Source organism: Centrocercus urophasianus, unplaced genomic scaffold (genome assembly GCF_019232065.1).
Source record: "Centrocercus urophasianus isolate 14NV4802_14NV808 unplaced genomic scaffold, USGS_Curo_1.0 seq_41, whole genome shotgun sequence".
NCBI lineage: Eukaryota > Metazoa > Chordata > Aves > Galliformes > Phasianidae > Centrocercus > Centrocercus urophasianus.
The window spans coordinates 3,561,840-3,577,429 of record NW_024884989.1 but is presented as its reverse complement, the minus strand read 5'-3'; the positions used below and the strand labels follow the sequence as shown (position 1 = coordinate 3,577,429).

At 48.4% G+C, this 15,590-nt stretch overlaps 1 protein-coding gene across 2 annotated transcripts in view; it reads right to left on the bottom strand.

The window, feature by feature from the left end:
- SEPTIN9 (septin 9) overlaps positions 1 to 7,576 on the bottom strand; it is a 95,122-nt gene extending 87,546 nt beyond the window's left edge. Inside the window, exon 1 of one of the 2 annotated variants that reach the window (XM_042833263.1) lies at positions 7,147 to 7,576. In XM_042833263.1, coding sequence (XP_042689197.1) covers positions 7,147 to 7,168 — 22 coding nt within the window. In that variant the 5' untranslated portion in view covers positions 7,169 to 7,576. The remainder of the gene's footprint in view (positions 1 to 7,146) is intronic. The other variant, XM_042833265.1, reaches the window with a different exon arrangement.
- Positions 7,577 to 15,590: the final 8,014 nt, after the last annotated feature.

The window sequence follows — 15,590 nt, the reverse complement described above, 5'->3', positions numbered from 1 at the left end:
CAAGAAAGCACAGGGGCTCTTGTTTTCCCATGATTATCTTTATAAATTTAACAAAACCAAACAAAAAAACAACCATAGTTCTGTCTGTCATCCTCCTCTCTCCCTGCCTGCCCACACTGCCCCCAAAGCATTACTTGTCTCCAAAAGCATTACATATATCAAAGCCTGACTGGCTGATGCCACCATTCAGGACAGCAGCTGGCACGTGCAGGAGCCCATGGTGAGGGCTGGAGCCTTTGCAGATGCACTGAACACGCAAAGGCTGAGCTCATCCCTCACCACATCAGCTGCAAAAATCAGCTGTCAGTTTATTTCACATCACTGTTTAGGGGTTTATCTGACAAAAATCCACTCCAGGAAATAAATCACAGCCTCATGCTGCAGCTGCCAAGCAGGAAGGGAAAGACCACCCAAGCCATGACATCCCCCTGCAACTGCACCACACCAGCAACCTTCCCCTGCTCAGATGTGGGAGCTGCCAACAAAGCATCTCACTTGTCAGTGCAGCAATTTGAGAAATTGTTTACAGATGCACACGTAGCTGAATGACAATTAGCATCAAGGGACAATTAGCTCCAGTAATGTCAGCCCTTCAGGCTGCATGAGCCAGAACTATACAGTCAATAGTCAGCAGTTCTGAGAGTTGTAAGCCATCAGCTGGAAGAAATATAAAAAATAGGTGTTTGAAATCCATGGGCAGAATGCAGAGGGCTTGGTGCTGCTTGGGCACAACTCAACCTTACATGGCAGCATTACACCCACCTTGATAAAACTTGCTCTGTTAAACACATGGAGGGAGGACACCAAAGATAAAACCCCTTCATGTGGCAAACAGAGCTGTAAGAGCACACAGAGGTCTGGTTTTAAGGATTTTCTGGTGCTTCTAGCAGCTGAGCTTAGATAAAAGCAATGCATCACATGTGATTCCTTTTATTGTCAGAGCACTGAAGATCAGTGAGGACAGAAAGATTCTCCAAAGCAAAGCAGAGAGTAGGGAAGATGATGGCTATTCAGGACTGTCACATTTCCAAGCTGCAAGTGAATTTCTATGAGAGCAACGAGTAATAAGTCGTCCTCACTTGAGCTGAAAATAATAAAAAACATTGCTTTTAATTTAAAAAGTAGGAAGTCATTTCAGAAGGAAAACTGAAATGGAGCATCAGGAAGCAAAAACCCAGAGCATGGCAGCCTAGGGACAGCACTGCACACCGTGCTGGTGAAGGGCACCCACTGTGCTCATGGGACACTGACTCTACATGCCCACACGTGCTCTGCACACCCACATCTACACCTCTCCTGCAGGCAAACCAAAGCCTGCAGCCATGCTAGCTTTTCAACAGCCTCAAACCCACCTAAATAAATCTCCGCAACCTCCCATGGTCTATAACATGTGCAGGTCCCTTGTCCTGACTTGTAACCCCCCCGAGATCTGTTATTCTTCTCTATCTGTACGTGTCCAGGCATTGCAGCTCAGCCACTGAGTCATTCAACAGTAATGGCTGAGGGCACCTTGTACTCATTTCCTTTGTTTATTCTGTGCATTATATAAAGCTATAGGCAATCCCCATTTCCCTTGATAACATCAAAAACAAACTCACACCCAGGGGCTGCTCAGGAGGACAGGACTCCCACTTGCTCCCCACATGCACTCAGCGTTCTTTGGCATCACTGCTGCAGCCTGCAAGGGGACGTGGCTGTGGGCACAGTGAGGAGACAGCAGCCTCCAGCACCCATTGAGATCAGCCTTGTTCCCACTGGGAACCAGAGGAACAAATCTGTTTTACTGTGTCGCCAGTCTCCAGAATAGCAGTACTCCCACACCAGGAAATTATGGACTTTCTGCAGCACTACTGTGACCTTTTTTATTTCCATTATGCTTTTGACTCCTCCTTCTACACTCCTTCTCTAAACAAATCTCCAAGCTGCACAAACTGTTTCCTGTAAATAATACTCATCTGACATGGACAAGGAAAAAACATAATAAGAAAAATCTTTTGCTACTGGTTCCAGCTTGCAACAGCTCCACAGCTCAACTTCCACCTGGGAGCCCTGAAGGCAGCACAGTACTCAAGGGAAACAGAGGGAACAGCTGCATGCAGTACTGACATGGGCTGCCCAGGGAGGTGGTGGGATCACCATCCCAGGAGGCGTTCAGGAAAAGGGCAGATGTGACACTGAGCCATGTGGTTTGGTGCTATGGTGGGGATGGTTGATGGTTGGATTAGATGACCTCAGTGGTCTTTCCAACCTTAATGATTCTATGATTTTATGCTCTAGGCATCAGATTTGAACCTGCCCTCCCCAAAATTAAAAGCAGCCACAGAGGATGTTTGTGCCACACATCGGACTGCTGTAACACAATGATCGTTGTTAAAGGGTGAACAGTAACTTCCCAGTGAGCCCCATCTTAGCCTTCAGCCACCACTGGACAAAGTTACCTTCCCCTCCTCCTGGTGCCATCACACACACCAATGCTGTCCTCTGCTCTAGAAGCATCTCTGGATGTCTGGACCCCCACTGAGCTCTGGAAGAGGTTACCTCACATATGTGAGCATGAAGATTGCACTGTAAGCACAAAGCCAGGCATCTCTTTTGGGTTTGTGCAGGATCCAGATGCCCCATGCACCATTGATCCCCTCTCTGTAACATAACGTCTTTAAAGAGTGCTTTGAGCCATCGTCATTGCAAAGCCACTGCAGTGTGGGAACAGGCTGACTCAACAGAGCAGCACTACCTCCCTCCCACTGCACCACTGCTCTCAGCACACAGCTGCTGTAGGGAAAGAGGTGGCACAGACAGAGCTGGGACCCCAGTGCCAGCAAGAGATAACATCCAAGTTGTGCTTGAAGTAGATGGGGAGTTGGGGAGTGCAAGGTTTCCTCACTCTGCACTGCACATCTTGGCCTTGCTTACTCCAATTGGGAATGGGAAGGTTTCCTATCAGGCATGAGGATGTTTTGCTACCTGAAGCAACACTCCACCACTGCCCACACATGCCAGCCAGATCTGACAGTGGCAGAGCACCCAACCCAACCTGTCCTGCCCATCCTGCCACCCCCCACAGCATGGCACTGCCACTGGAGAACCTCCCTGACAGCATTACATCAGCATCAGGGGCCATCAGAAACATGACTGCCACACAGCAAAGTGACTCAGCAGGGACAGTGCAGCCACTGGTGTGATGTGATGGATTGAGTGGCAAAAAAATAAGGGAAGGATCCTGGGGAAGAAATCCAGCAGGCAGAATGTGTAAACATGACTGAGACCAGGACTGTTGTTTACTGGTTGGAAAATGTGAGTGTGAGGCATGGGCTACTTGGTGATGCAGTTCCTGAAACAATAAGCAAGTGTTTGCCATACACAAACTGGATCGTGCCTGTTTTCTCTTTTGTTTGGGGATTTATGTAAGGATGGGAGGCTGTGGCCATTGGATATCAACTGGCTTTCATGCAGGTCACATTTATGGCTTCTGAGCAGCTGAAGCAAGCCAACCTGCATCCTGAAATAGGGTACAAAGCCTTTTGTGCACCAGCCTCCTGCTATTCTTGGGTTACCAATAAACAAGTTCATTCTGTAATCCTTATTTTCCTTCCTGTTACTTCAGTAACACAAGGTATCACAATGCCCTCACAAAACCAAGCAACGCAGAGCTTGCAGAACCTCAGGAGAGCCTCTGAGCTGGTAGAAGCAACTCTTGCACTGAATTCAGGTTTTGAACACTAAGTTTGAATGGGCACAGCCTGAGGATCCAGTTCCAGTGGCCGACTGGGAGTCCTTGAGACAATCATTTATTTTAATGATGGTTTCTTGGCCCAGCAACGCAGGTTTTGAGGATCAGGAGCTATCTATAGTTAAGCTCAAGGAAATGGCTTTTTTATTTTTCCATACCTCAAAACAAAATACTTCATATTTCTGTTAAAAATGACAATTTTAATGAAAAGAAAGCTTTTGTTGGATCCAAACCCTATCCTTTTCCTCTCGATGTTTTACTGGTGTGCTAAGGAAAAACTGCCTGAACAACCCTGCATGTTGCCCCACGGGTCAGCCTGACAGAGTGCCAGGTAGATCAGCAGGTCCAGCTCAGGGAGAACACTGTGTCATCAACTGCCACACCTCACAGCTTTTATGACAGTGGGGTTAAAAGCCACTGACGGAATTTCACAGGGCTTCTCTCAATGGGTGTCAGCCTGGAAAAGATCCTAACCCTAAAGCAATGATCAGGTCACCATTCTGATACTCTTGAGTTTCTTCCCTATAACTCCAGCTCAATATGAGGAGTCATTTCTCTGCATGTGCCTTAGCACTACATGAGGATTCTACAGCTGAGATGAGACACAACCACACAGGATGGTTCTGGAGGTGCCCTAATTAGTGTAATCCCCATTTCAATGCATGCCAACAACTTACAAACCTGAAACTGCAAGCAGCCCTTGGCCAAAAAAATTTGTATCATCCTTGAAAGCAACTATAAAATCATTTGTCATGAATCCTGACTGTTTCTTCTCTGGCATTGTTCTAGTACTTAAGAAATGGAAAATGAGAATCCAAAAACCCTTTTAACCCTCATATTTCAACCCTTGTGTTTCTCCTCCTTAAGAAGCTGAAATAATAGACATTCCAGAAGAAAACATTTAAGAGTTGGCTTCAACAGTGATTATTTCTCAGTTTTAACTTGCTATGTAAAATCTTTTTGCCCTCCTTCCAGGAAGTTCCAGGCAAACAGCACTGCTGGGCTGAGCTGCAATGCCTGCAGCTATGGCACCGAGATCTGAACCTCCCTTTACTGCTAAGAGGTAAAGCATCTGCGGGCAAGCTGCAGCCCAACTATGCCTATGTGGCATGTGCAGAAAAGTTGTAGCAGATGGGTAATGATTTCCTCTGAAGGGCTTCAGAAAACTTGCCTGGAGTGAGGAACAACCTGGTAACAGAATGATGATGTGCTAACAGAGGGCAGAGTTGGAGCTTCAGCCTTGAGAAGTGAAGCCTTCCATTTGGGTTCAGTGGCACCTGGTCCACCATACTTTGCCCAGAGAGGTGGTGGTGCCCCATCCCTGCAGACACCCAAAGGTCAGGCTGAATGGGGCTCAGAGCTCCTGCTCAAACTGTGGGTGTCCCTGCTCACTGCAGCGAGGTTGGACCACATGGCCTTTAAGGGGCCCTTCCATTTCAAGCCATTCTATGATTCTATATTAAATCGGAATGTATGGAAGATGTGAAAGAAGTGCTCCCTAACCTCAAAAAGGGTTCAGAAGCAGCTAATTATCCCAACTTCAGCAAAAAAAGCAAAACACTGTATTTCCAGACTGTCAAGGGCTGTCAGCACTGCAGGCTTTAACTGACTAGTTATTTGTCTGTCATCTCCAGGATCTCTCTATCAGTAGGAAGCCTAGAGGCTCAGCAGCACTTTACGCTCATCTCTTCGAAAAGTAGCTTGGATTCCAATGACATTTCCTGTAGGAAGTCACCACTGCTGATCCCCCATGTATGAACCCATCAGATGTGCAGGACGATCAGGGCTGCTTCTGCCCAGCACACTGCTGGCTGCTCTCCAAGGCCTTCCCAGCATGGTAAATGACTCACCCAGGGCCTTCCTTCCCTGTGAGTCAGGAGAGGTGAGAGCCTAGTTCACCACTGCTGAAGGCAGAGCCTTCATAGCACTCACAAGGGCTGCGTGTGCTTTTTCCAAAGATCAGTGGTGGCCGCAGTGCAATGATGTAATTCTTCCCTTCTTTTTTCCATAAGTGGCTGCTACATACCAGTCAAAAGCCCACACAAACAGTTTTTCCAAAATATAACTGCAGTCCTTTTTGAATTAAAGGTGTTGATCAGGTGTTGATTGATCTTAATTTTACAACACTGTACTGACATGGAGGCGAACACTGATCAGAGATGCATCACTCATATCAGGGGCTTTGCAGGACCACAGCTTCACCCCAGCAGTCAGCCCAAAGCAAACAGAATGCTTCAGGATCATGCAGCCTCTTCTGCAAGGAGCCTTAATTTCAGGTCCTTAGAGCCCACAGTTGACCCCCTCCAGGGCCTCTTAGCCACTACATGCACTTTAGGATGTAGGTGCCAGCAACAGGCTTCCCTACATGCAATTCTATTAATACCAACTGTAATCAATAAACACCGTTGTTAACATGTTGTAAAGCCTTCTGTTGTTCTTGGCATACACACCTTAACAAAACCTCCCTGGCAGTCCATTCAGTGATTCTAATAAGAGAAATGTACACATGAGAGATGTCCCCGATCCAGTTAGCAGCAACCAGGCTGCACTGCAGGGGGATTCTCCGAGCACAGAAAACCACCAGGTCCCGTGGAGCCCTACTGGCTGCTGCATGGCTGCAGGGGCTCTTAGCACAGAAACTGCCCAGACACATGACTCAGGACAGAGGCCAGCACAGACTGTGCTCCCAAAGCCACCTTGGTGAAGCCAGGACAGAAGCAGACCTACAGAGCAGCGCAGGAAGCTGGAGCTGAACAGCACAGCCATATCCTGCACCTGGAGGAGCCACTGGTGGGCACCACAGTGCAAGGGGTGGTGGATCTGTGGCATGGATTCACACCATTCACAGCCATCTCTTAGTCTGCCAGCAAAGTTTCAGAAGAAGCTTAGAGAAAAGCTGTCAGCTGTGGCTACCTGCTCTCCAGCAGCCAGGGAGGAAGGAGGCTGACTGAGCCTGCAGAAGCCAAAGGCCGAGAGCCCTGACCGTGCAGGACAAGGCTGCAAAGCTGGAACAAGGAGCAGGGAGAAAACAGCAGAGTGTTTGGGCCGCAGCTCTCCTACACAGGAGTTTGCCCTGAAGGCAGCCGGTGTCACAAGCAGTGCCACTGTCCTGTTTTAATTCCAAGCTGCAGCTCAGCACTGAGTCTGCCCTGTGCTGGCAAAGGTGTCCTCCAAACAAGCTGCATGCCACCAAGGCTGGCACAAGCTGCCACCCTGGATTTGTTCTACTCTTTAAGCCTTTTCCATCAGTCAGCAAGTTCTGTTTATACACAGCAAACTCGTTCCATTCTCCACCACAGAACCACTCGGAGGGAGAGGGGCTGATTCAAGTTGTACCTCTGTTTTGAAACCTTTTTCTTTTCCCAGTCCAGACACAAAAGGAGAGAGCCGAGAGAGAGGAGAGAGCCGCAGCTCACCTGAGTACGTCGATTTCCTCATGCTGTCCCTTCGGGCTGCTCATAGGAACGTTGTGTGGTCACAGCTCAGTCCTTCTGTCAGTGTGGGCAGAGATAGGGAGGGGACACACGAACTGCCACATCCACACATGCGGGCGCAGCCGAGGGGCAGCGCAGCGCTCCCATTAATTAGCGCACACCTTTCCTCATCTCGCACACAGTTCTGGGCTGTTCCAACTCTCCTGGCATGGACAGGGGTAGAGCAGGACGCAGCCTCCCTGGTGGTCGCACGTTATCACCTCGGAAAGCAAACGGGAGCTGTGGGTTATTGCTGCCAACCTCCAGCCTTGGAAAAGCCGCTGCTGTCAGTGACAGTGGCAGTGGAAGGGAAGGGAATTTCGTGCCTTCAGCCCGGCACACCCCACGGCTTTGACTCGGCCCTTTGCTGCCAAAACAGCTCTGATCAGTGCTGCTCTGCAGCCTGGCTGATTCTAGTTCAAAGTGCATTATTGGCCCGGCAGCACCCGGCAGTGTAAACATCTCTTTCCTCTTTCTGTCCAGTCGTAAAGGGCCCATTCAAGGCTGCAAGCTGAGTGAAATTCTCGTTCAAGCTCATGCCTTGGGGAGAGATATATATGGGAGCCCCATATGGAACAAGCAGTTCCCAAGGGATCTGGCATACCCCTGTCACCTGGCTGTTACTGGGAGGGGGACTCAGCATGCAGCTCTGTCACAGCAGGAATGTGCCGGGTCACTCCCTTGTGAAATGCCCCTCAGACAATTAGTTACATAAATGCAATAAAGCTGGGGGCACTATGAATACAGGCAACAAGAGAAAGCAAAGACTTACTGCAACTAAAGGCAGACTGAACTGCTGAAGGAACGGCTGAGCAATTGCTACCGAAATTTCCACCGCCTGCTGGATGACTCACCCACACAAAGGACAGAGCACGGGTGCATCCACATGAGAAACTTCACCAGACTCAGACAGGACAGACAAAGAGATTTCTTCATGCTTTTGCTGTTTTGGACTTCTCTGGAAAGTCCAGAGTAGTAGAAAGTAGGAAAAAAAAACAATGCCCCGGCAATAATGCTGGCATCCCACAGGAACAGAGCAGGTGAGCAGGACTGTGAGGCTTAAGTAAACATATATCCAAGCCAATAGTAACAATATACGATTCTCTTCACAAGTTCTTTTGAAACTGCTAGTCACAATCCATGCAGGAGAAACAATGCACAATGGCTTGCCCTGCCTCACACACCAAGCAGGGGCAGAGCCAGGAGCAGAACCCATTCCCAGCACTCATCCTGTTGCTCTGTTCTTGCCCACATCTCTCTGATGACCACGATTACCTTTAACACTCAGCACTCATGGGGATATATTTTTGTAAAATGTCAAAAGACAGCGTTTCTGCTCCTCTCTCATATGGGTGTATGTGCATATGTGTCCGATTAAGTGTGCAATTACGTGTACAACTCAGTGCACGGTCACACGTGTGCTTACTGCTGACAAGACTATCAGAGCTGCAATGTGGGCACAGCCTTCTGATCAGCCCGGCTGCACAAACACAAACCACAAATTGTGCAGCCAGCCCTTCTGCTGCGGGGCCAAACAAACATGATGAGACAGAAAATGGCTGAAAGGATTTTGCCTGAAATATAGCCCAACAAAGGATCCTTTTCTTTGGCTGCCTGGGCCTCAGAGTTACCGAGAGAGTCAGTACTTCAGCTCAGAAAGGCAGGTTAATGTTTAATACAATGCAGAGCCCACAGGCCTCAAGTAGGTAAGGCATTTGTAGCTTTTTTTCTTCTTCTGAGATTAGTGAGGGAATTTATTGTTCCTGAAAGCGAGGGATTCAGGCTGCTGGCTCAGCCCAGCCACAGCACAGACAGGCACCGCTGAGCCTCCTGCACCAGCCCTGCAGGACAACCCCACTCTCAGCTGGTGTACAGGCCAACTCACACTCTGTCCTGCCCCAGCCTCTGTGGGAACCCTTCTGCATCACACATCCCACTGTGGCACTCCTGCATAAGCACAGTGCTGGTTGTCAGAGGCTGCACCAGCCCCATTCATGTCTGTCTGGCAGTGCCCTGCTCCATGCACATGTGCTACCCGCACGCATTCAAGCTGCATCTGCTGAGCCTACCTCAGCTGTGATTCTCTCCCCAGCTATACATCTCATGACTTTGCCTGTAGCACACATGTTGTAGCTTCACAGCAGGCACAAAAAGCATTTTCTGTGAGCAGAATGTGCTCTCTCTCTCTCTCTCTCTCTCCCAGTAGCATCCTCCAGGCAAGCACGTTCCCCAGCATGTGGGGGTCCTGCACTGAGATATGCAATCTCCCAAGCTAAACATCATGCAGTGAGCAGAGGAGGGAGAGCCGAGCACCGCCAGCTCCTGCCGGTGGGGCTGGGGCAACAAGCCAGGAACTCAGCCAAGGGTCAGAGAGAAAGAGGGAGAGACCAGGGGAGACAGCAGCAGCAAACAATGCATAATGCAACCAGGACACAGAAAGAAGGAAAGGGTGGGCACCTGGGGAAAAAAAAATAGAATCCTGTGGACTAGAACAAAGTTGGACATAAGGGCATGCTGAGCTGTGCAATGCCTCTTCTACTGATTCATTCAATTGAGTTTCCCATCTTGCAAAAGGGGAGGAAAGCTGAGTTTTCTCAGGGCGTGGGGAGGCTGAGCGTTGCTCAGTGCTGCCCTGGGGCTCCCAGGCATTGCTGGTAGGCAAAAGGCACTGCTATAGCAGAGCAGAGCAGAGCTCCCCAGGTGATCAGCAACGAGAAGGCAGAATTTATGCTGCAGAGACCTGCGGTCAGCATAGAGCAGGGCTGAGGCCTCTATTTGGGGAACAGTATCTGAGTGATTTAGAGGTGGAAACTCAGGTGCTGGGGCTATAAACCACCCACATCTCCTCCAGCTCTGTTTGTTTTATATATGATCCTCCCAGCAACGTTCTCCTGCCCAATTGCTCTTTTCTGGCTGCATTACTAGGAGAGAGAATGCAAAGTTTTCCACCCTGCTCTCTGCCAGCATCCCATCCTCCCCAGCACAGGGAGGCAGCAGCACAGCATCCAGGTTATCTAAGCAGAAGTTACAGCCCAGGGCTGACTTGTTATTATTTAGCATTGCAGCTGGAGGAAAATGAGGCCTGTCAGCTCCGAACTTTGAGTTGGTCTCTTTCAACAGCATACCTCCCCTGATCTTTGAGGGGGTGATAGAAATCAGCTCCATAAGCAAAGTTTCTGATAGCGTTCCTGGAAAATACGGGCTTCTCAGAGTGCAGTGCTTGGAATGTCTCACGGAGTGATGGGCAGTGACCTGGAACTGCCTTGCCCACTTCTCCTACACCTGGGGATAACCCAACACAATTTACATCCACAGAGCCTCTGAGCCCTGACTTTGAGCACAGGCACACTCAAATCCAGTGCCTGCTCCATTCAAAAGCCTGGTTCTCAGGCTTGCAAGGAGGAAATTAGGGAAAAGAGTTATGAAGTACATTTGGGGTGATGAATAATGGGGACAGGGCAGCAAGATTTGTCTGAGAAGAGCTCAGGTCCACACAGATGGAGAATCTCTCACTTAAAATTGTGTCTGGCATTTTGAATCCATGTAACTGAAGAAGCAAACAAAGCCCATCTACCTGTCCCGTGGTACAAAGTATGTGTACAAACCCAGTCTGGGGAGAATAAACACAAAGAATAGGAGGGACACGAGCCATTGGCAGGGAGCACAGCTCAGATTTTGCCATATTGCAGTTCTGACCCACTTTGACCTGGATTTAATGCAGCTTCCTTTCTGCCTGCTCCTCAGTAAGAGGACACAACTGCTCAGCTCCTAAACATCAGTTCACAGACAAAGGAAGCAAGGTGTGCTATCTAAAGCCTCACGCATTAGCTCTCTGCTTTTCCCAAGGACTGATTCACTCCTTTAGGACACATCCAGACTCTCTCTGCAGTCTTAAATGCACAGGGCTGAGAGGTAAATAACTTAGCAAGGTGTTTCCCAACTCCTTTGCCTGTGATTCCATCTGACAAAACAGCACAAAGCCCCAGTGCCACAGTACAGTCATGTACAGTCCAGTGGGCATGCTGTTCTCTTCTTTGGGCTGATGGTTATGGTGAGGAAGCAAATAACTTAATGAAGCAATTACTCATATCAAATCAGCAGGTTTTGTTCTTTTCTCCTGCCTTAATTATGAGGAACCAGGAAGAACATCCAATTACTTAGTAATGAAATTCTGCCTTGACTAAGATAACATCTGCTCAACCACAAGGTACTTCAGATGGTTATTTCATAGAACAGCCCCTCCCATGGGTAGGGAAGGGAACACTCCAGGCTCACATTAAAGCTGAAGGGCCCATTAACAGACAAAAAGGGGCAGAAGTCAGCGCCCATACAGTAGAAGAAAAGCTTTCTGGTAGCCTGAGAGGTCATAAGAATTTTGCATTCTGAATGGCAGCCACCTCCGAAAATTAAGCTCCTGAAAGTGCTTCACAAGTTGACCTACAGGAATATCCCCCCTAAGAATCTTTGAAATCCCTCAGCTGCTTTCAGAAATGCCAACCGAGCACTTTTAGGACAAGCTGGAAGTCTGAAAAACAAAACCAGGTCAAAGTCAAACTCTCAAACCCCTCAAAGCTTAATCCATTTGTCACCAATGTACAACCCAGTTATATGGCTTTTATGCTCTGTGTTCTAGTGAAACTACAGGAATGAAGCAGGAACAAAGCTTTGTATCAGCTGTGCCCATAGGAGATCTGGATCTTGTCACCAAGTGAGAACAGTGGTTTTTCTCAAGGCATGAGCTCTGCCCAAGGGCAGGGGCTCAGCCCAGTGCCTGCACTGGGTCAGGCTGAGTTATCAGCTCTGTTTGCACAAGTGCACTTTACAAAAGTGAGCCTGTGTCCTTAGGGAAGGAGAAGAAGTGGAGTGGAGGCAGAGTGCTGAGCTCTGGACAGTTGGACTGACTGTTCCTGCTGTGCTGACTGTTGTGCTGACTGTTCCAGCCACAAAGCATGGAGCAAATCTGCTGCAGGGGAAGGGGACCACACAGCACCCACTGCAGCCTGCCCTCAGAGCAGTAACCAACCTGAGCGTGTGCTAAGCAAACAGGCACGATCATTTTGCTGTTATCATAACTGCTTTTGCTTGGAGACACCCATAGGTATTTAGAGAACAGTACAATCATGCTTAAAGCTGTGCTTAATTGTCTGCTTGCCATCATTTATAAATCCATCCCTAAATGCAGCCCCCAGTATGATTCGCAGCATATTCTTCGACGCGTGAACTTACACATTTGTTTTCCACATTTGCAAAGGCACAAGGTGCCCCTTCCCCTGCTTTGGAGAGGCAGATGGACCCTGCCTGTCTCTTGGAGGGAAGCACTTAACCAGAGCCATGGGGCCTGCTAGAACTGGAAGAGGGGAGAAAAGGAACTAGAAAAGAGAATCAACAATAAAAGCCCACAGAAAATGTGGATAAGGGAGAACCGCAGAAGGATCAACAAGAGCCTGCCTATAATCGCTACCAAAGCAATTACAGAATTAGGGAAGATTTATAACAGACTGAAGAGCGGGATACTTGGCACACGACATGGAAAAGCTGTAAGGAGGGAATTCTGTATGCTGGCACCGAGCTCGAGAGCTGCAAGTGATGCAGCCTCAGCAGTTCTGTCCCATACAGAGCAAGCTGTGCGTTTTGGATGTCTTTCCTCGTACCTCTCAGCTTCCAACTCTAATTTGGTCCAGGCATCGATTCCAAGTTTTAAAAAACCAAAACAAACAAATATTATTTATGCAGAATGCTGAAAAAATATAAGGAGTGATTAATAATAGCCACCGTTTCCTTGATGCCATAACACACTGCAACTTCTAGCTAGTGTCTGCGGCTCTTCTGGGAGGAAATTACTATTATCCAACTTCACAGGTGGGAAAACAGAGGCAGAAAAGAGCTACAGAAAGCAGTTTGCTTAGCCCAGACCTATGGTTATGGTCCTGGACTATTATATCAGATATTACTCCAGGTATTCCTGAAAACTGGTGCAGGCTTATCTGTGATGCAGTCACCCAGCATTATCTATCACTTATGTCTTTTCTCTTCCATGTTTGCTGAGGACTATTTCCCTGTTGTTTTTTTGTTCTTACATTGACATTGCTTTCTTTTCCATGGCTCTTTATCTTCCATCTATGTCTTTTAGTTCAGTATTCAAAAGGACAATTTTGATTTTGTAATCAGTGACCCAAACACCCACACAAGACTTCAGGCAGTGGACAGACCAACCTCTCAAAACCAGTTCACTCGTTTCCAGTCATACATGAACAAGCCCTAAGCTCATGCTCTGTCCAAGATTTCTAAACTAGCAGAGTACAAAGACCCATGGAAAGCTCCAGAAGGGCCTAAGGGATTTTCCCCATTCACAGTGTCAGGAACAAATCTAAAAGGCAGAGGAACGACAACATTCAGGTCTTTCAGGGCAAAAATCAGCTTTAGTCAAAGCACAGTGGTGCCAGTTCTGGAGGAGCCAGGGCTGCCTGCACGCCTGACTCTGCACTGATCAATCAAAGTGAATCATCACTGTGAGAGACAAACTGAGAAGTAATTTAGCACTGAAACAAGCCTGCTGCTGCTCAGCAGGTAACAGCATGACTGGGATAACGTATCATCCTCAAAGGGACTCATAAACAGACTTGAGAAGGAGGGAACACGTGCTGGGGCTGTGGCTACAGGAGGCTCATCATGCACCAGGTCCTCCAAGTCCTACAACTGGCAGTTCCAGCCCTGTTGTTGCAGGAGATCCCCTTGGAGCCTAAGTATCTATTTTCATCTTCTACATTTTTGGAAGATATCCTAACCTTTACAAACCAGCTTTTTATTTTATTTTTTTGTAGCACTGAAGCTTGTAATTTGCAGGCAATTCTTATATTTCAGAGCTGTACGGCAACATTAGCGATGAAGTGAATAAGCACAGCATTACAAGGGTAACAAAGAAAACAGAGCTGGAGTTTGCTTCCAGTTCTGTACTCAGCAGTAAGAAGTACAGGCGAGTGCAGGGAAGCCACTGCCTGAGCACAGCAGAGGGCTCTGCTCTCACTGCAGTCCTCACCCTAAATCCTGAGCCAGCAGCCAGGCAGCAGCAGAGGCTCCTGACCACCACCAGCATTTCAGTGCATTTCGGGCTTTAAAGAGTCACCTAGGGCTCCATCCAGCTACAGCATGAATGGTTTCCTAATAGAGATGATTTCAGAGTCTGGAGTGGTTTCAGGAGCAGCTCGGAGCTGGCTGCTGCCAGGAACTACGTGAATGTAGCAGCAAGGAATGCTGCTCCCTCCTCTCCCCCTGCGCCTCCATCAGCTCTGAGCAAAGCTGTGCTGAACAGGGTCGGAAAAAGTCAGTTGTCATCCAGGAACCCCGTGGGGCTCCAGCCTCCATTTCCACCCAGGCTGCAAAAATAAATGGTCACCTGCTGGCAGGGTCGTGGCACCAGCAAACCCGCATCTCACCCAGGGGCTAAGGAAAGCAGCTCTGCTCCAAGGAGGGGAAAAGAGCAGGAACTATAAAAGGAATATTGTATAAGTGCTAGTGCAAAAGCCTTCCTGCTGTTGTTACATTTTAATAACTCATACTTCCGAGCGGAGCAGACTGGAGGCTGCCTGCTGTGACTGCCAACAATGGCACCAGCCAGACCCGCAGAGAGCTCTTCATGGTGTGCCCAGCCAGCTCAGCCTGGCTGCAGCTCCATACTGCTCCCAGCCTTGGCAGTGGGCACAGCACTGTCTCCTACTATCATTTCCTTGCCCAAAGGATTCAGTTTTTGCTCAGGTTTTCATTAGCATCTTGCCTTCTCCAGGCTTCTTCACAGATCAGAAGGTCCCCCAGTGGGAAATGCACTAACACAGCCACCACTGGACTCTAGGGTCTCTGTAATGAGGTAATAATGCCCTGTCCCTGGAGACACACAAGGTCAGGCTGGCCGGGGCTCTGAGCACCTGACTGAGCTGCGTTCATTGCAGGGAATTGGACCAAAAGGTTTTTAAGGGTCCCTTCCAAGTCAAATCATTCTATGACTCTAACTGGGTTCAGATCCCTGATCCTCACATATCCAACTCAACTTAGAAATGCTACTTTCTTGCTTTTACTTTTCTTTCTCCAGAAAGATAGAGAGTACAGAAAGTAACAAGAGAGATATTCGACAAACTTCAGCAGTCACCTTTCAGGACAGAGTGCAGCTGAATTCTAAGGAGAAGCAGAGTGGGTTGAAGAAAAGCAGTGGAAGGAACTGAGGTGCAGCTTCAAGATTTCCCTACCTGCTCGCTGATCAGAACCCCACGTGCATTCAGTTCTTCCCTGCCCTCCCACCCTGCAATCCACAAGTACCAAACCCAATTTCAGATCTGTTAGATGAATCATTCTGAAACATTCAGCAAATTCTGGTTTTATCATCTCTTCATCCAGCT